At 37.5% G+C, this 20928-nt stretch overlaps 2 protein-coding genes across 3 annotated transcripts; both read right to left on the bottom strand.

The window, feature by feature from the left end:
• Positions 1-148: 148 nt before the first annotated feature.
• On the bottom strand, positions 149-5606 carry LOC127624743 (protein ABHD15-like). Its single transcript, XM_052099599.1, has 2 exons — positions 4271-5606; positions 149-3863 (listed from the first exon to the last, which is right to left on the bottom strand). Exons 1-2 carry the CDS (start codon positions 5182-5184, stop codon positions 3209-3211), a joined length of 1569 nt encoding a protein of 522 aa, XP_051955559.1. The 5' UTR covers positions 5185-5606; the 3' UTR covers positions 149-3208.
• On the bottom strand, positions 4946-20640 carry LOC127624742 (coronin-6-like). 2 transcript variants are annotated; one of them, XM_052099598.1, is made up of 11 exons: positions 20308-20640; positions 17445-17644; positions 13922-14044; positions 12004-12133; positions 11631-11809; positions 11070-11189; positions 10832-10936; positions 10606-10751; positions 10270-10327; positions 9826-10053; positions 4946-5018 (listed from the first exon to the last, which is right to left on the bottom strand). In XM_052099598.1, the coding sequence occupies exons 2-11, from the start codon at positions 17640-17642 to the stop codon at positions 4983-4985; spliced, it is 1323 nt and encodes a 440-aa protein (XP_051955558.1). In that variant the 5' UTR covers positions 17643-17644; positions 20308-20640; the 3' UTR covers positions 4946-4982. The 2 variants fall into 2 exon arrangements, with proteins under 2 accessions (XP_051955558.1, XP_051955557.1); XM_052099597.1 differs by lacking the exon at positions 4946-5018 and adding an exon at positions 5788-8647 and having other exon boundaries at positions 20308-20637.
• Between the last annotated feature and the right edge of the window lie 288 nt (positions 20641-20928).

Raw genomic sequence — 20928 nt, 5'->3', positions numbered from 1 at the left:
ATATATATATATATATATATATATATATATATATATATATATATATATATATATATATATATATATATGTGTTTTTTTTATCTTAAAGATTTGTTTTTTATTTCTTGTTTTAATTTTTTTTACTTTGGTGAAATATGACCCTCTTTTTTTTTTTTTTTTTTACGAGATTCACCTGAATAGAGTGGGGAAAAAACAGCAGGATTTTGCATATTTACATGAATGTAAAAGCATGCTGGCATACCTCCTGAATAACAGTATGGAAAGAGATGTTCCAGTATATTAATGTTAATTTTAGTCATTTGATTTAGAGATGCCAAAGTTAACAATCGCAACTATGCAAGAGAAGAATAGCCTGTCCTGTTCACTTTTGTGTTTTGACCTCTTTATTCTGCAAACTTTCATTGCAAACCTGAGCTTAATGTCACAGAAAAGCACTTTACCATCCCTTTCTAAACTTCCTCTTTATTGAACACTACAATCCCATGTGAGCAGTTCTTCTGAATCTCTGGTGCCCCCTCCTCCCCTTTCTCTGGCTGGGTTTCACAAGAGTGTGTTGTGTGGATTTTAAGGGTGGGGAGGTCTGGGTTGGGCAGGCTTGAGACCACTGAATGTTTTTGCCGGGCGGGTGGGTGCCGCTGCTGTTGTCCCTGCAATGCCTTTGTCTCTTCCACGTCCACCCCAGAGCCCTGGTGACTGCTGCCTGACCTCCACCCTCCAACTGAACACTTACCACAGCATGTAGAAAAAGTGAGAAAACTACAAGGGAAAAGGTCAGAAATAGATACTAAAACATTGTTAAGGTGGAAGGGTATATAGTCAGGAGACTGCTTTAAGTGGGATGTATAGGAACAAGTTTGTGTATATTGTATATTTAGAAATTTAAATACATGAATAAATGGACAGTCAAACCCAAGTTAAATTAGACAAAAAGGTAATTGCTTGAACGTGAAGAAAAAGAAAAAAAAACAACTTGGTTTGTAATATTGCTTATTTAAAAAGGAAAAAAATATATATATACACAGTATATACACAAAGCATATTCTCAGAGGTGTCAAGCAAAGCCAAACCCCCTGCAATTAGACTTCTCTTTATCTGGACCGTTCCATCATCATCTCTTTGCTTCTTGTGCTCTTTGCTTTCAAAGGTGTAAATTACAATATTCACCAGTTCCAGTACTCATGTTCTGTTATCTCTGAAATTGTGAAATTTCATCTTCTGAAATGTAAGTCATTTTTTTAGTTTCATTCAAAGCATGTAACTGCCAACATGCCGATCACAGAATGGATTCAAGGACCTTGGTGCAGTAGCCTTTCAGATTTAACATTCTGATTTATATTGGACTACATCCTGTTTGAGAGAGTGAATCATGCTCTTGGTCATATAGAGCACAATTGTCCTCCCTTAACCATCTTGCTTGGCACACTGCTGGTATATGCATGGAATTACAGATTACATGAATTGCCATGAAGCTTTCTCAGTCTACGACTATAAGCAACTGAGCCAGTCTTGGGCCAAATGTAACAAATTATCATGGCCATGACATCTTCTGAAACATGCCAATTATTTAGTCAGATTCTTTAAGTACTTTAATTGAATCACTGGACCCAAGGAGCAGCCATAGTCTCAAAATGTCATAACAGCAGCTTTGCTTTTTGAAAGTGACATTCAGGTCACAGTCATTCTCCTATAGTTTATGCCTGAATGACAAAGCAGGATCATACAGTATGTTTGAAGAGAGAGAGAGAGATGTGCCCATATAAAAGAGAGTCGATTTCTTTGAAAGACCTTATCATCCTTTTTATTGACCCTTTAAAGCATGAAAATAGTGGGATGAGTTATAAATGGTGGTACATCTCTTTACCTTGTGTTTACCAGTATTCCATCTGTTTTGTTTTGATGGCCATTGTCTCCTTTTTCCTGCTTCAACATTACCATAACAATCCATCTATAACCTGTATTAAAATGTATAGATTGTGAAAAAACTGAATGTTGGAGAGATTACAAAAATTGTTCTAACCAAACAAAAATAAAATCTTATAACAAGTTAATTAAATTGTACAAAACAAATCTGAAAACTTAAAGGGGACAAATGTAATGTTTTGTTTGTAATTACTCCTTTTGTTGGCAGAGGGCTACTGAACAAACAATCAACTGTAATAAAGTAATTTTAGTACATCTTGGTCCTGTTTATTTTATTTTTTTTCATTTGTAAGTTTATAAATTGTGTGCATATAAATAATGTAAACCTAAAATGTGTAGTTAATGCAAATTATTTCTTTTCTGTGCTTCTACTTCCTGATTGAGGTTCAGGTTGATTACCAGTATTGATTCCTTTGATAATTTTCAAACAAAAATCTTCAGGATAAGATAACGAATTCAAAAGCTCTTTTTTTGTGGTATTGTCTTCACTAAAACATCAATGCATGTAGTGAGTTCCCCAGCATGCTCCTAGTGATTTGTTTGTTGAAGGAAAACGTAATCACTAAAAATAGCATCTAATGGTAATCAACATGATTAAGCCCCTGCCAGTCAGTGTTTTTTGTCTATCAATAAGCATCCTCTTACTAGGAGATCCAGAACATTTTGCTCCTTCCTAATGTATACAATGAAATAAGCCCAGGTTTTCTCCTGAACAAACTGAAGAACAAAGGTGAACAAAGTTTACATTGCACTACACACAGCATCGTTTTATCATTTGTTTGTTGAGATGACTTCACATAAGGCGGTCAACTGTAGAGTCAGTCGAGTGGATGACACATCAGGAGGTAAGCTGTTGATGCTGCCTTAAATTTGATCAAGCTGGCTATGAAACTGGTTCAATAGTGTACTTTCCCTTTCAACTGTTATGCATTTTTAACGTTAATATAGTAACCCAGCTAGCAATTGTACAATTGTAAATAAAGAACATCACTTTCAAACCATACATGTAATTAGTTTTAACCAATCATCAATGCTTTTTAACTAGCCAAATTCGAACACAAGAACAATGTGTTCGTCATTTTTTTTTTCTAGTGAAGTTACAGAAGCCAAAAAGAGCTTTATCTTAATCCTTCTGTGTTGTTCTCCTCCTCACTCCTTTAAACATCAAAGGACTGATTATTTTCTCCTTTTGTTTCATATGTTTCTTAAAGACTTTTTGTGACTTTGGTAGCAGGAAGCTCACCAAATTGGAATCTCATGCTCCTAGAACACCACCTATTGCTCTCACTCAGCGAGTGTAGGATCTGTTCCAAGTAAAATCCTCTTGCTCTTCTTCAAATGTTAATATATCAGAGGGAGTTGAGATCTGTCGTCTTCGTGAACTTAAGATGGGCCTTTCTTTCTTCAACAAGGTTGATCTCCTTCTTCTGGAAAACACCGCACTGGAGCTATGCCTCAGGCTGTGAAATCCATCCTTGAACCCATTCCTCTCCTCTACTCCAATGAATTCAGCAACCACCTGGAAATATTCTAGCACTGCAGAATGACTCCAGGAAGTCGTACCTCCATGTTTATTCTCATGCATAAAGCTGCAATGACCTCCCTTGTCTGTTAGGGCCAGCAGAAAGTAAGGGCTATTTTGAAAAAGTGCTTCAGGTAGAGTGAAAATAGGTGGCACAAGAGGGTCATCTTTGCTACACAAACAGAGCACTGGCACAGCCACTTCATCTGCATCTCGCAGAGGTTCATTCCTCTCCCAGTAACTTGCCCAGTCCAGCTTAATTGATAGTCTTGAATTATCCTTTCCAGTGTGGTCCACTGTTTTGGACATGTTGTGATATGAATGCTTAGCAGTACAGAACATTAATTCTTCCATATCTTGCAAGGATTTGCAGTGTAGAATTTTTGAAACATCCATCACGGAGCTCAAAGCAGTTGCATACCTGTAGACCAGGTCAAATGTTCACAATGTTACAATGGCTTAACTTGGTTTGCTGTTTTCCATTGCTGTCACTAATTAAGTTTAGCAGGTTTTTGCATAGTCGACCGAAAGGTCCTGCTACTTTTAAATTATATGAACGTTGCTTATAAATGTTGCTTTAAACTAAAGTAATTGATGTTGGATTAGGTCATAGAGAGTTACTGCAAAGATTAGTTCCAACCCAAATCAAATGATTTGCCAAGTGATTTGCCTGTAATTATCAACTAATCCTGTATATCTTGAAAAGCTCATTCAGGTGTTTGATTAGGGGTGGAACTAAAATACGCAGGACATTCTCCTTCTAGGGCTTGACTTGAATATCTCTGACTTACAACATGCATTCGGCTGAATGTGTGCCTAATTGCCTACCTGTTTATTTGAATCTTCCGGTAAATGAGGGCCATCCAGTGATAGATCCACGGTAGTTTGTACTCAAACCAGAGTTGTCCATGAAACACAGGAGAGATGCAAGCAGCAGCCATCAGGTAGGATGATGAGCCACATTCCCCCAGATATGACAGCAGCAAGCCAGATCCGGAGCCCTCACTGATTGCCAGCAGAGTTGAGGATGGATGGTGGCTCCGCAAGTATGCTATAGCCTGCATAAGATCAGATGGATTTCCAAATTCCTGGTAGCGTGGAGTGGTCAGAGGGCAGCCACCATGACCACGACGATGGAACACTACAGGATAAAAACCCTGCTGCAAAGCCTGGTGGCACAATCTGAGCAAGTGCGGTGTCATTAGGCCCAAAGCATTGGGAATAAGAATGACAATCGCTGGATTGCTAGAGTGTAAGCCAAGAACTCTTCCTCCTGGATGAAGTACCTTTTTGGCCTGAGCCTGTTGGTCCATTAGACAAACAGCCCAGTCTAGGGCCACAATGCCTCCATCCTGGAGCAGAAGGTGGTCTCTTGTAAAGCGAACTCCTCCTTGTACTTCAGTGCCTTCCTTTGTGGGCCACATGAGATTGGTGATTATCTGAAGATGAGGGTCACTCTGAGGCCATGTTGCCAGTGGAGGCTGTGTTAAAGCATAACAGTACCTCTTCAGGTGGTTGGCCAGGGCTGTAGGTTTACAGATCAGTTTGACCTTTGCCTGCTGTTCTTCAAATGACTCTGGAACCAAGTATGGGAGTTTCAGAAGTCTACAAACCATAATCCACATACAGTGACCGAACCGTTGAACAGTTCTCTCTGCAAGGCGACGAATCCAGTTGCATTGAAGCAGAATGTTAATCAGGAACAGAATCAGAGAAGGAAGCAGGAAGAAGTAGTCCCACATTTCTATAATGTAAAAAGACTTGCTCACAAATCTCTTGCCAGCAGGCCTAAGTCAAGCTGGACAGTGAGCACTCCTTAGTACTAAGGTAAGCAATGGTTTTCTCTGCAGTGAGCAAATGGAACTCGAAAGATCTTTAAACCACATGTTCTGTCCAACTTTCACTAGTGAGTCCACCTAAATGGACTTGAACCTCCTCCGCTACACATTGTAAACATGATTGGTCCGCCCTCCCCTCCAGAAATCGATAACAATTATTTTATCCACTGACTGTTTTTAGCTATAGTAAGCAGTCTAATTACCAACTAATGGAGTTTTTTTTCTCCATTTGAGTGTCAGAGATTTGAACAATTCTTTCTGCTACTGCCATCAGACCCCAATTCAGGTGCAGTAGAGGTGGAATACATTGAAGATTGACCATTGTCAGCCCACCATCGATATCTGAAAGGTAAGAGACCTTGAGGATATTGCACCTAAACCATTCCCCTTTGCTCCTGGGTTGTTTATATACCAGAAAAGAGTTGAGGAAAGGACCTGTTGAATATGTGCACACTGCATAGGAATAAAAGATCTAGTCGCAGGCAGATAACTCATGGCAAATGGTAGGTGTGTGTATAGTTTTATCAGCAAGTGACAATGCATGCAACAATGGAAAACATTTTCGTACAAAAAAAGGTTTTATTCAAACCATAATACTCACAAATTATCCTCTACATAAAACAGAAAATAATGTCTTTTGGTTTTGTTATTGTAATTTTTCATGTTTCATGTTTTTTTTTCTAGAATATTATTTACATTTTTGAAATGTTGCACAGAAGCCACATGATTTTTAATTGTGTTGGTCAAAGCTGGAAGGGCAAGGGTGTGTAAAGTGACAGGTAATCAGCATTGTAAGAGCCAATAATGCAAGCACTCCTCACAGAAGAGGGACATTTGGGGACATGCTCTCTATGCAAACATTCTTTTGTCATTTTGTCCAGTTAGATTTGATTATTCTATTTGGATTATACAAACATGTGGAAATTAATTGTAAAAGTTTGCTCTAAAGCTATAGACAACTGGCATAAAGAAATAGTTCACACAAAAATGAAAAAGATTGTCATTATCCATTCCCCATATTTCATTCCAAAACTGTATTCTTTTTCTTCACATTTACATTAGGTTGTCAAGCTCCAAAAAGTGCAAAAAAAAGTACCAAAATAGTGGAAGTTGAAGTACCAAAATAGTCAAGTTGAAGTTGTTATTTGCTGAAAATCTTCCACCGCTCTCAAATCTCATAGCATTTAATTCAAAACATTCAAGTGTGTTGCAACATGATAAAGCATAAGACAATTTACAGCAATGCTCTTTGATGTCAAACCAGCAGCGGTGCCTTGAGGCAGGTTTGAGCATGCATGCGCAAATGAGATATAATTATGAGACTTAAAATAAAAAGTCTACTTGGAATATATCTTATGGACCACTTTTTTGGTACTTCATATTACTATAATTTTTCACATTCACTTTCATTGTATAGAAAAGAGTTGTTTGGACATTCTGCTAAACAACTAATTTTGCGGTCAACTGAAAAAGAACAAGACAACCATACAGTTTTCAAACTACATAAAGGTGAGTACATTATGTCAGAATTTTCATTTTTAGGTGAATTATTCCTTTAAGATGAAATGGCAATAACTGACGTAAAGTACTCTTACAGAGTTTCCTAATGTCCTGACAAATCATAGTCATGTCATAGATCTTACTTAGACAGAATTGATCAAATAAGTGCAACTGCAGCAACATATACTTCTATCTGATCCCAGGTCCTGGGGCCTCATGTATAAATCTCTGCTTCGATTTCTTCCTAAAAGTGTGTGTAAGCACAAAAGTCAGATTTTGCATATGCACAATACAAAATCACATTTATAAAACTATGTACGCCAGAGCCTGCGCATAGTTCCCTTATAAATCCCAGCTAGTGGAAGATTGTGCGTACACGTGCACGATTCATTCCCCACCCCGTCTCCTCCCCAAAATAACCTCATCTGCATACAATTACCACACGTGTTTCACCATCCAGACACGTGATTACTGTGTTTAACGGTACGAGAAACTGTATTGTAAGAAATAAGACTTTAAATGTCACATGTGTGCCCAAAGGTTAGATGCTGCACCATGAAGAAACATTATTTATTAAGATATTAACTTGTTTTCAAAGAATATATCTTGAATATCCCTTGGAAACTGTCTCTATCTTTGCAGACATAAATCTAACTTAAGCAATTTTGCTTCTCAGAAAACCTTTTAAGTTATTTTATTGAGAAGTTAAATATTAAGTAATGGAAACAAAACTAAAATTATTAAAATTCTTTGTGCAGAATTGTCTGCTATCATCGTATTACTAAGATTTTATATTTGACTGGTATTTTATATATATAAAAAAACAGCTGAACGGCAAATTTTCTTTTCATAATGTTTTTATCAGACTAGAATGAGGGTTTCATTGCGATGAGGGTCTTTTTTTAATTAGATACATACAAATAATATAGCCTACTATTGGCTTAACTACATACCTTTTTATTCTAAATGTGAATTAAATGAAAATCACAGTTTAAAATCTGTCTGTTCTGTTCATTATTTGTCCAGCTGGAGTCGCCAATTCACGCACACACCAGTAGAGTGCGTACGCACAGTCAAGAGTGTCCAGACTGTGCACACATATTTAAAGGCAAGTTTATTTTATATAAATCATAATATGTTCATGGGAAATTGCTCAGATGATTAATTTTGTGCATACACAACGTTTATACATCAGGCTCCAGGTCTTAACTATGAGGTATGTTCACATAGAGACTATGACTTTTAACAAACACACAAAGCTGCAGCACAATTACTTTTTTCTCCATTTCATGGTTGCAAAGCTGCAAGCATTTGTAATTCATCAAATCAAGGCGGCCTTTACCTACCTATTACAAAGTTTACATAAAGGCCTCTTGATTAACTTACAATTCCTTAAATACTTAAGGAATAGTGCTAATATTGTGTTCTACAACACAATATAACCAAATCTACTATAAAGTACCAGGAAAAACATTATTAGTGCCTATTGCTAAATTAATCTCCTTCTGCTCTGAAATGTTCCCAAAATCAGTAACTATAAGGAAACTATTAACATTTAGAAAGGCTTTGTGAAGTTAAATGGCGGTGCAGCCATGGAACTAAAGTTACAGTGTTGTTTATGATAAAACGAGTCATAGCTGGGGTGAATTGGGGTGGGATGGCCTATCAGTGCTCATAATTTATTTGTGAGGTTTAGCAGTGAATTGGGCAGTGTGCATAGGCTGAATTAGCTTTATTGATGCGGTCAGACTGTTCCATTAGTGTACTTGGAGAGCTTATTCTCTAAGTCACATATTCGCTTCTCCTGAGAAAGAACGGTGGCCTTCAGACTTTGGATCTCCTCAACAAGCTTCTCCAACAACTGAGGCTAGCGATTAAAAGAGATAGAGAATGGGGAGGAAAAAGGAAAGATGGAAAGAAAAGAGTGACAGGAGTGGTTGAGAATGGAGAGGGAGTAAAGCAAGAGTTGAATCAGGAAAAGGTAAGAACTGCTTTGCTTCTAATGAAAAGTCTATGGCACTTTCCACGAATAAGGTACAAAATTGGGTCTCAAAATTGCGTAAAAAAGGGTAGAGCTTTTTTCTTTTTCAATAAATGGACGATGAAAGGATGTGCTTAAACTCCCCAAAAAGGAAACATTTTTTGATTGTAAATCTTAGGAGGTCAAACTAAATACGATATGAGCTGTTTAAATTTCTGGGGTCTGCCAATTTTGCAGCCTTGTTACTAAAATGTGGAACATGTCGAAATACATTTTGAGACCACGATTGGTGTAATTTCTAGATCTAACATTAAGTAAACATCCAGGGTTACACATTTGGCCTAAATTAATCTGTCACTCACCTAGGGGCTAGCTAATTTGGGACCAAATGTTGGTTTGTAGTTATTGATAAAGTTTTCATGTCCAAAAATTGAAAGAAAAATATTTGTTTGATCATTTTTTTGTCTTACAGTAACTTGGGTAACCGTGTTGACAAATGCAGTCAACACTAACTTTAAAATTCAACAGTCGAAAAGGTCCAAATGATGTCACATGTTGGATGTTGTAATTTGAATAAATGTTACATTTGCAATGTAAAAATGTGGAAAATTATTTATTGAAATGAAAAGTTTTTTTTTTCTTTTTACTACAATGAATTCATCTGAATTAAGCCGCATATTAAAAGTTGAAAAGAATGAATATTGCTTCAAAAGAATATACCAAAATGATTATAGTTGTATCATTTTAATTGTGGGTACAGTTGAGAAGGTCTAGACCACTGAGCTGGAACAGGCCAAAATCACCACTTTAAAAGAAGGAAACAAATATGTGATGTTTTTAAAACTAGCTACTTATAATGTTATGTTAGACAATAGTTTAATATGTCTAATAGTTCTCATAACAAAAAACAAGGGATTTCTGCCCATTAATTTTTTTTAAAGCAATGGGACACCAAAGTGTACCATATTCACCGAAAGTGCCCTTTATCTGAAGTGAAGTGATGAAGGAACAAAAGCTTGGAAAGGAAAAAAGTAGACCAGGGATAAGCAGGATGTTGTACTCACTGGCAAACTGCTTCCTTCTACTGCAGACATGCTTCTACGTGTTGTGGGCCTGGTTTCCAGAACATTCTTCTTGGCCACCTTAAGCTCTCTGCTCTTTGGAGGAACATAACCATCTCTCATAGACACTAGTATGGGGTCTGTATCTCGTCCTTCTAACCATTCTTCAGGTTCCAGTGCTGGCTCTGGACCTGCTGTATCTGGGTACAGGTCATCCTGGAACAAGTCCGACTGGCATCACAAAAACAGGAAGAGAAAGAATCGATTGAGTGAGCAGATGTAATGAAAGCAATCTCAAATGTAATGGACAACTTCCAAACAACTTCCTCAACATATCATTTTCTGAAACAATTGTTTCCTCAAAAACAATACTCTGAAAAGCAATATTCAGAAATGTTGTTGGAATGCTGATTTAGTCATTTAACATTCAAACATTAATTTTCTTACCTTTCTGGGTACTGTCATCATGATAGGCTCACACTTTCGCTCATGGAGTTTATATAATCTATTTGAGGAGAATAAAAGGCAGTTTGTTTACAACCCCCAGTGAGCAATTTAAAGGTGACCGTGGCAACTATCTGCAGACTGGTTTTTATTTCTTGCAGCTAAAAATTAGAGCTGTCAGTATAATATAATATAATATTTGTTCTTATAGTCGACCCCCACCCCTCCCAGGCTTTATTGGTGTCCCCAGATTGAAGTTCCTCAATTGAAAACCCTACTTGCACAGATTTATGCATAAATATTCTAAATCAACCACTATAACTGATCAAACTAGCTGACCTGGCAATTTCACACTTGCTGACATCCACTCCTCTCTTGGGCATGAAGCCCATTCCTCTCTGTGGCTCCTTGCTACTGAATGTGCTGATGTAATGCACATATGGAGGCTCCTCTGTGATCTCAAAATAGCGAATACTGCTGTCGCCCTGCAGAGACAATAAAGGAGAAAAATTGGAGAAAACTTTACAGAGTATAAAACAATCAAAGATGAAACATGGAGTCATACCTTGCCACTCAGATACACAATGTTGGTGTCGGGATCATAAAAAGGCGATAAAACTCCATTACTAGTGTCCAACTCCAGTAATGCAATGGGCTCTTCAAAATTAGTCTAAAATATCAGAAATTAACACAGGAATTAAAATTTCAATCATCAGTTATTTGAAATGACAGCAGGATGTTGAAATCTAAATATGGAGATAAGATCAAAACATTAAATGAGTAAACCAATTTTGCTCATTTACCGGATCCCACAGACCAAGCTCTCTCTGGCTCATCCTGGTGAAACCTGTAGTGAAAATGTTGCCCTCTCTGGTAAAGATAGCTCTCATCGGCCGGATACCCTCATGTGGGGCGAGTCTCTCCTACAGGAGACAAAAGAAAGGTTTATTTCAGTTCAGTTCAACCACTTGAAATCCCTGTTAATCTTTACTCTAAATGTTTTCTTTTATTTTAGCATTTATATTTTTTTCCATTTTATTGTCATGGATAAAAGGAGACAGGCATGAACAAGATCAAGCTTATGTCATTTCCCGATCTAATTCATCCCTATTTGCGTCACCAGTGAAAGCACCATCTACCAGGTCATGTCTCAGAACATGTTTTAGCATGTTTTAAAGTAGTCTGTTTAATTTGTTGTTTTGTCTAGCTTTTTATAGAACACAAGAACGTGTTTGGTCTGAATGGCCCTTAAGGGATAATATCAAATAACATGATCTCTTGAGTAATTGTCACAGTTTACAAGTGCACCAGCACACGATGGGTTCTTTCGTAATACATACATAGTACAAAATCCTAATGCTTACCGCCACCACCTCGCCTTTGCGGGGATCACACACTCTGAGGTGCCGGTCCTTGCAGGTGGTGCAGAATAAGCTGCCGTTGTAGTTCCAGCTGATGTTGTAGATGAGGTCGGGATGGTCATCCATAGTGATCAGGGGTTCTCCAGTGCCCACGTTCCAGATGATGATCAGATTATCACTGCCTGTGATACAAAGCACGTGGGTCAAAAGACTTGAAACCGCTTCTAATTTGCAGAATCTCCAATGAAAAAAATTAAACCTCCATTTAGAGTCAGTTTGTCATTCAGTGATAATTTTATTTTCATCCATTCGTATTGTACTATACAGTATACAATTGTTATAAAAGAGCAGTGGCAGAAAAGAGACCAATCTTTACCTGCAGTGAGGAGTATGTTACGGGCAGTTGGGTGCCATTTTACAATGCCCACCCGTTTAGAGTGGCCCTCCAACACTACAATGGGTTCACTGATGGGACGAGAGGGGGTGTGGTCAGGGATCTGCCATACCTATGTAACAAACAAGTGTATGTTAAAGGCGTCATGACATGAGTCATCACATTTTCCTTGATCTTTTGTACATTATACTATGAAAACATACTGTAAGTTTCAGGACTGAAAACTTCCTCCTCAATAGAAAAATAACATTTATTTGAACCAGGCTCCAGAAACAGGCCATTTGGAATTTGTGATGTCACAAGAACCAAATAGATCTGCATATCTGCATAGACATCAATGCCTGTTTTTGGTCATTGCACTCTTGGCCCCGCCCACTGGTGCTCACAGTCAGTCATGCAGGTGAAGAGGAGAGAGATGGGCCTGTCGTGGGAGTTCATCTATGCCAAATGGGACTTGCACAGGACACCTTCATGTCATCTGGATTTAAACATTTTTCTACACTAGATCAATGGCTTTGACCATTATCATTCATTTCTCACCACTTTTTAAAAGACACCATGTCAAGTTCTAACTAAAAGGAGACCTCCATTCTGTTTCATTCAGCTGTGCTGTTTCTTTGCTGTTTTGAAGGCATCCTGGATCATTTTTGAACCCATATGTGCAATTTTTAGTGTTTTGTAAACATACACTAGATGGACATCTTTGATCATTTTGATGTATTTCTGGCAATGTGTGCCGCATTTTCAGAGTGCAACTTTTAAAAATGTGTCTCATTCAGAACACTTTAGAGTGGAGTGTATGTGTTTTAGCTGTTATCAGCATGGATTGCTTTTGAACCAGTTAATACACGATTAAAGCTTTACAGAGGAACTGTTATTGAATGAGCATTATTAAAGATGAGGCAGTTAAAAAGTCTTTTGGACTCAAGCAAAACAAAAGTTAAACAGTTTAATTCACAAATATTTAACTGTTTAATAGTTAATCTGCCACTGTGCTTAATGTATTCGGATGCAATGTATTGGGTTTCTTTAAAAGTCACTTTAAGTAAGCATCTGTTATAACATACACAATTATCTGCATCTGCTAAAAACAGGGTTAATAGCTATATGGAAATCTGACAAATCGAAACTTTTTTTAATTAGTGAATTAATTTAGGATATATTGTATTAATCATTATAATTTGTGTGCTGTGGTCAGTTGATACATATACTGCATGCTTATTATCATGCTTTATTTCTTATATAAGATTGCTTTACGATTTACTAATGAATCCCATTGGATGACTGAAGATAGCATGAATAAAAGCCTCATGCTGTCTTATATAAGTCACATAATTTCACACATAGGTTGATGATCTCTTTGTTTAAATGCTCTGGGGACCAGTGTACTATAAATTCCTCAAGGTCATTGAAGTGGCTTATTGTTACTGATTCAAAAAATGTTATATGAGACTCTTACCATTTGTAATGTAATACAGCTGGCAAATAAGCATAATCAGCCTACCAATTAAAGTGTTTGGGTAAACTTATAGATATATAGTGGTTTCCAGTATGCTCCTTTGGTGTCGACAGAACACGGAGGCATTGCCAGCACAGATGACAGCTGCTGTTAACTTACCTCATCTAGCAAAAGTCCTGCTTATCTGTACATCACAGGTTTATGACAGTTAACGTGCAATACTAGCTCTCACCCCGCAGCCAAACCATTAGAGCTCGTCATCACTCATCACCCTTCTTAAGACTATTGTCTCTGTGATCTTTTCCTCCAGTGTGAGTAGGTGTGCATGGAGACATGCTTCACTTGTTTTTTAAAAAATGGCAACTTAAACATATTTATTACTTCATAGTTTGTAAGTGTCAAGCAGTGGAAATGTACATGAATGACTGCCATAATGATTACCATGGCAGTGGTGTCCTCAGAGCAGCTGGCCAGGATGTTGTCATTGTGAGGACACCAGTCAATGTCCAAAACAGGCCCAGAGTGTCCAACCACTAGGGGGTAGTTTTTGTCCACTCGACCCATCTATAGGAAAATAAAAGAAGGAATGCTTATGTTGAGTATTGTTTGTAACACATACATATTGATCATCATCCATATATGGTCAAAAGATCTCTTGTGAAAATGCATTTATTCTGCATTTTTCTAATCATATAAATTTTTCTTCATTTCAAATCATATTACTAGCATAAAGATTTGAGAGAAGAGCTCAACTGAAAAATGAACATTAATTTCAACATTTCTTTATACTTGGTGTGTCCCCCTTTTGCTTTATTGACAGCAGGCACATGAGCTGTCATGAACAGCAAAACCTGGTTTTGTCAAGCAAAACTTGATCCATGTTCACCCACATGATTTGAGAATGGAAAATGTGACCTTTTGTACAAATGATGATGTCACAAATTACCTTATTTGATTAGTGACCTAGAAATGGAGCACAATCCTAAATAATTCTTATTTGATTCACATCATAACATTTCTTTGTTTTTAATTTGTCAATATCCTAAATCTCTGTTGATTTCCAGGTTTGAATTAGATTTTGAATTTGAACATGAACACAGACTTTTGGACTCCACTAAATGTGTACTTTTTGTAATCAAAAACTGATGATATTGTGGCATAGTTTATGACAAACATTCTCATCTCACAATTGTATGTCCATTAATCAGAAAGTCATGGTCCTGGTTAATGATGTAACTCATGTTTTTGTTATCCATATTCAGCTGGGGTGAACACGCGTTGGCTCTATCTGCAGCTACTCCACCTCCAGCCCCTCCTACAATCCTGGTGTTTATTTATAAACCTGTGATGAGGCTTTGAAAAGGGAGTTTTTATTTTGGCCGGCCTGAGATTGAGCACAGGGGAGATGGCTAGCTAGGTATTTATAGCATGTCTATCCAGACTCCGTGCAATGAGTCGACAGTGAAGCCATTAACTCACGAACCCTTAAAGGATCAAGACAAGTTCACAAAAAGGGATCCAATGAGGTGATAAATTGCAATGGATCAATGTGATATTTTTCAATGGGTCTGATGGTCACATGCATCAGGAATAGCTAGAACAGGAGTGCCCAAACTTTATCCTACGAAGATCCAAAATCAAGCTTCATAATGCAAGTAAATGTTACATTATATCAAACTGTATTATATTAAAATATAAAAGTTGTCCTAGTTCCCCTCCTTTATGATTGCATAAAAAACATAACTCCGCAATCTGCTTAACTAATTCAGTGAAGAGCTGTGTCAATGGAGTTTCTTTTCTTCCTCTTGTCATATATGGCAAGGTGGGCCTCTGGCCCTGGTTTGGGCATCTCCAAGCCAGAATAAACAATATGTTGTTTTGTATGTCAAATGGATGTGCACAATTGATTAGAATTCCAATACATCCAAAACAGCTGACATACATCCTTTTATCATGTATTATCCTACATCAAAATCCTATTTATATTGTATCTACTGGAACACCTACACTCACCTAAAGGATTATTAGGAACACCTGTTCAATTTCTCATTAATGCAATTATCTAATCAACCAATCACATGGCAGTTGCTTCAATGCATTTAGGGGTGTGGTCCTGGTCAAGACAATCTCCTGAACTCCAAACTGAATGTCAGAATGGGAAAGAAAGGTGATTTAAGCCATTTTGAGCGTGGCATGGTTGTTGGTGCCAGACGGGCCGGTCTGAGTATTTCACAATCTGCTCAGTTACTGGGATTTTCACGCACAACCATTTCTAGGGTTTACAAAGAATGGTGTGAAAAGGGAAAAACATCCAGTATGCGGCAGTCCTGTGGGCGAAAATGCCTTGTTGATGCTAGAGGCCAGAGGAGAATGGGCCGACTGATTCAAGCTGATAGAAGAGCAACTTTGCCTGAAATAACCACTCGTTACAACCGAGGTATGCAACTAAGCATTTGTGAAGCCACAACACGCACAACCTTGAGGCTGATGGGCTACAACAGCAGAAGACCCCACCGGGTACCACTCATCTCCACTACAAATAGGAAAAAGAGGCTACAATTTGCAAGAGCTCACCAAAATTGGACAGTTGAAAACTGGAAAAATGTTGCCTGGTCTGATGAGTCTCGATTTCTGTTGAGACATTCAGATGGTAGAGTCAGAATTTGGCGTAAACAGAATGAGAACATGGATCCATCATGCCTTGTTACCACTGTGCAGGCTGGTGGTGGTGGTGTAATGGTGTGAGGGCTGTTTTCTTGGCACACTTTAGGCCCCTTAGTGCCAATTGGGCATCGTTTAAATGCCACGGCCTACCTGAGCATTGTTTCTGACCATGTCCATCCCTTTATGGCCACCATGTACCCATCCTCTGATGGCTACTTCCAGCAGGATAATGCACCATGTTACAAAGCTCGAATCATTTCAAATTGGTTTCTTGAACATGACAATGAGTTCACTGTACTAAAATGGCCCCCACAGTCACCAGATCTCAACCCAATAGAGCATCTTTGGGATGTGGTGGAACGGGAGCTTCGTGCCCTGGATGTGCATCCCACAAATCTCCATCAACTGCAAGATGCTATCCTATCAATATGGGCCAACATTTCTAAAGAATGCTTTCAGCACCTTGTTGAATCAATGCCACGTAGAATCAAGGCAGTTCTGAAGGCGAAAGGGGGTCAAACACAGTATTAGTATGGTGTTCCTAATAATCCTTTAGGTGAGTGTATTTTAGCAAGGAGTCTATTATAGAAAAGATGTTCCTTAGTACTTGTAAATAGAGTAAAGGGCAAGATTGAGAACAAAGGCACTAGATCACAGAACTAAGATGTATATTATATGACAATATCATGTACTATATATGTTAGTCCTGTGATCTATATTAGGAAACAGGGATTTCCAAATCACATTTAAATATCCTAATTTGTGAGCTCTGGATATTTCCATGTGTGTATGTGAATGTGATGAAACACTAAGGTGCATAAGATAAGTTAACTAACATATATAAGAAACGACAAACCATTCCATTGCTACACACTCTGTTGCAGTCTGTCACAGTAGTTACAGACAGCATATGCAAGTTGTGTACCCGGTTTCTATGGAGTTCGCTTCTGTGCCCCTATGAGGGTGAAATGGAAGCCTTTTGGGGGATGGGCACCCTTACCCCCAACATCCATGTCTGAGATTCATAAATAAAGCCAAAAGACAAAGAATAGACATGATTTGTTTGGCATACTCATTGAATGTTTGACAGATATTACTCATATCAGCTTATTAGTAATTAAATTAGCTATGAATGTTTAAGACATCAGATCCCACAAATCTCCATGGGTATTCCCAACGCTTTTAACATAGCAGTATCCCAAAGCCCACCGTATAGGATCAAAAATGGTGTTGTTATACCTTGATAAGGTGCGTGTCATTGTACTGTATTTTCAGGCAGTTTAGCCCACAATCCACTTACCTTTGAAAGAGGCATAACCAAGAAAGCTCCGCCTCCACTGGACTCCACTATAACTGCCAAAAACTTTGGATTAACTGCACAGAAGGAGCTGTCCCACGTCACCTTGGAAACCCGTATATCGTCATAACTCTGCTCTGCCTTCGCCGCCTGCCCAAAAACATGCCTGAACTTACTCTGGCGCACAATGCTGCGACTCATTGCTGTGAAAAAGAGAGAGAAGATAGAAAAAGGCTGTTTAATATATACATACATGCATATAAATTACATAATTATAATATATTACATTAAGAATGATTAGCGTGCATTTGATATTAAAGCTGTTTTTGCACAGCACCTTCCAGTCTAGAGACAACTTGGTGCCCAGAAGCTAAATTTATTTAAAGAATGTAGAAAGCAACATGCCGTTTAGACTAGACACTGAACATATTCAAATGTACCTAAACTGATGCAAAGCCTGAAGACATTCACAAGCCTCAGAAGCATAATGGCTGCATTGTACATTTAAAATCTGTTCTCAATGAATCAATGCTTATAGGAATCATAAGCAAGAGCATTTGTTTTACACAGTATTACTAACATTAGACTTTTATTGCAAGATCAAAATAATTTTTAACCAAATAATGTGTTTCAAAGTCTTCAAGTCAGAAATCACTGACACACTGAATCACTGGATTTACTGAATTTACTGCTGGTGAAGCAGAAGTTTTAATCCAAACTTTATTGATGAATATCGTAACGCATTTGAATCATTATTTGATAGGCATACATTTTGGATCAGGACTAATTTGGCTGGAAAAGACTATTCTAGATATAGGTGCCTGGTCCATGGCACATTACGTTTTTAAAATGATTGTCATTTGTAGAGATTATATCTCCTCATCTTAAAAATAAATGTACTTATTAAATGTATATTTGAAGTAATAACTTGTACTGTAAAAGAGACACATGTGTGGTTGCTGAGGCACTAACCCTTATTTTAAATTCATTAAAAAAAAAAAAACATAGAAAATTGTTCAATTTATATATGTAAGTTATTATGAACCAACATTTGCAGTTAATTAAAAAATTGCTATTCAAATTGAAATATCAAATTGTATCTAAATGTTTCTTATTTTAGGAAAAAAAAATACTATATAAGTTTATAAATGAGTTTCATTTAAAAAAATCTAAAACTTTTTTTGGACTGGCACTGCTTTATTAATGTCAGTAAGAGCTTCTTTTTTATATTTGGTCCTCCTGAGACTGGCCTGTTTACACAGAACTCATCTTGTTCACACTTTAAACACATTATATTATTATTTTGGGGAGTCTTGGTTCAATAGCTCAGTTCACCTTCACATAGTAAAACAAATTTAGTTGAATAACAGCTGAAGAAACATTATAATAAAATAATTAACTATTGTGGTAAAGTACTATACATTATAGTGCCATTGTATTATATCATTTTATAAATTGTATTCTTATATATTTTACTACTTTGCCTTGTTGTCATACTAGAGAGTATTATTATATTATATTATATTATGTGGAAGCTTTGAAAGATGATTTACGCAAACAAATAGACCCACATTCTGCATCAATAACACAACAGCACCCTAAATAGCTCCTATTAAACAATACAGACAGAGCTAAAAAACTAAATTTGCAAAAAATACAAATATATATATTTAAGCAATATCACACGAGCAAGAGTGCGATATGGCCTTATATCAGCACTGCTGTGATTTGGCCGAGGCATGAGGCCGCAGGACGAGTGCAGAAGGTAATTACAGCAGTGCTGATATCGGGCCATATAGCACAATTGTGAGTGTGATATTACTTATATACAACAGTTCAATGAACAAGTACGTTTAAAAACAATAGTACAGTCATAAAAATGCATTTGTGTTTGAAACTACTTTCTTATGTGATGAATCAGAATCTGATGTTGCTGGTTCAAAACAAATGATGTGTCCAAGCCTCTGTTAGTATTTCAAAAAGTTCACTTTACATCACCAACTGGCTCATATTACACACAAAAATTATCTTTTGCCACCACCTGCTGGTTAACATATGTAATTTCAAAAATAAAGCTAGTAACTCCTAACAGATACAATTTAGTTTGGAACAGCATAAACCTGGAGTGATACACACAGAGAAGCCTCCGAGTGCTGATGCTGTCACACCATCAGTGCTCATGAAACGTCTCTCGTCCAATCAGATTCGAGGACCGGAACTAACTGTGGTGTGTGTGTGTGTGTGTGTGTGTGTGTGTGTGTATATATATATATATATATATATATATATATATATATATATATATATATATAAATATAAAGAACAGTTACCATTTACTTCAGTTTGGCAAAAACTTTTATTGATAAACACTGACATTTGTCTATGTCACATCGGCATTCAGTGTAACAGTGGTTTATTTGAGGCTTGTTCTACCCATACTAGTTAAACCGCCTTGAGAATGCAGTATTGTACACAACGCTGCTGTCCCATGTGAGAAGGCACCCTTGCTTATGTCTCAGACGCGGTCACTTTCCTAATATAGTCATGCCAAACTGCCCCATGCCACGCGTGCCCCACACCAGACGTAATCCTTTAAACGAATGAAAAAAAAAAAAATAAGAAAAGATTGTCTTCTTAAAATGAAACACTCGATACTACAACTACACGCGCACACTTGGCGTCAAACCATCAATATGCAAAGCATGCTCTACTTTGATACATTATTGTGATGTCATATGGAACCCGCCAAACAAAGTTCATGAATAAAACAGAACTTCCAAAACACGCGCGTGTCGTCACAATGCAGCAGCATTCCATACGGTCATTCAAAAGAAATGCATAACTGTCAATCAAATGAATCACTTACCTCTGTATTTTGGGAAATATACACTGATTCGATCTTAAAATATCCTCTTCCCCTTTCCCGAGTCGGTTAACCGGTCCTCTCTCGACCCCTCCGCTTTTACAAGTATTCGTTGGCGGTCTCCGTTATTCCAGGTCAGAAACCTTAGTACGGCTCGCAGAACTAATACGCGAATTCTTCTACCTACCGAGTTGCTCCTGAGCACCAAGCGAGAGAAAATAGAGATGGCTTTGAGGGGACTGGAGAGGAGGGTTTATGGGCGGGATGGGGGTTCAAGGCGATCTTGTCTATTTTAGAAACGGCTGTCGGTGTCGGACTATTTCTCTCGGTTAAGGTATAGAAACATATCTCAGTTTCTGTGGTTAAAAACAAACAATCAATCCTAGTACAGATATTTTGAGGTATTCATATGACTATCCCATTGCCGCTCGTTTATTGATAGGGTACATTTAGTTTGCTGTAGCTTTATGTTTTAGGCTATGTACTCTTAATACTACACTATGCATTTTTTGTCAGGTGCTAAAGATAAGCTAAATGTGGTAACATCTAAATTAACTTTTTTATTCAAGCCAAAATTATTTAATGTGACTGAATCAACATGACTGCAGTAGGTTGCAACCATTT

Source organism: Xyrauchen texanus, chromosome 31, assembly GCF_025860055.1.
Source record: "Xyrauchen texanus isolate HMW12.3.18 chromosome 31, RBS_HiC_50CHRs, whole genome shotgun sequence".
In the NCBI taxonomy this organism is placed as follows: Eukaryota; Metazoa; Chordata; class Actinopteri; order Cypriniformes; family Catostomidae; genus Xyrauchen; species Xyrauchen texanus.
This window is presented reverse-complemented; position numbering and strand designations above follow the sequence as displayed.

Bases quoted from the DNA above. Each gene is read 5' to 3' on its own strand.
- LOC127624743 (XM_052099599.1), bottom strand. From the start codon at position 5,184: ATGTGGGACTACTTCTTCCTGCTTCCTTCTCTGATTCTGTTCCTGATT. The intron at 3,864-4,270 runs GTAGGCAATTAG...CCTGGTCTACAG, and splicing joins CGGAAGATTCAAATAAACAG to GTATGCAACTGCTTTGAGCT.
- LOC127624742 (XM_052099597.1), bottom strand. From the start codon at position 17,642: ATGAGTCGCAGCATTGTGCGCCAGAGTAAGTTCAGGCATGTTTTTGGG. The intron at 11,190-11,630 runs GTAAGCATTAGG...TGTCTCCTGTAG, and splicing joins GCAAAGGCGAGGTGGTGGCG to GAGAGACTCGCCCCACATGA. The intron at 10,752-10,831 runs GTATGACTCCAT...TTGTCTCTGCAG, and splicing joins TTGTGTATCTGAGTGGCAAG to GGCGACAGCAGTATTCGCTA.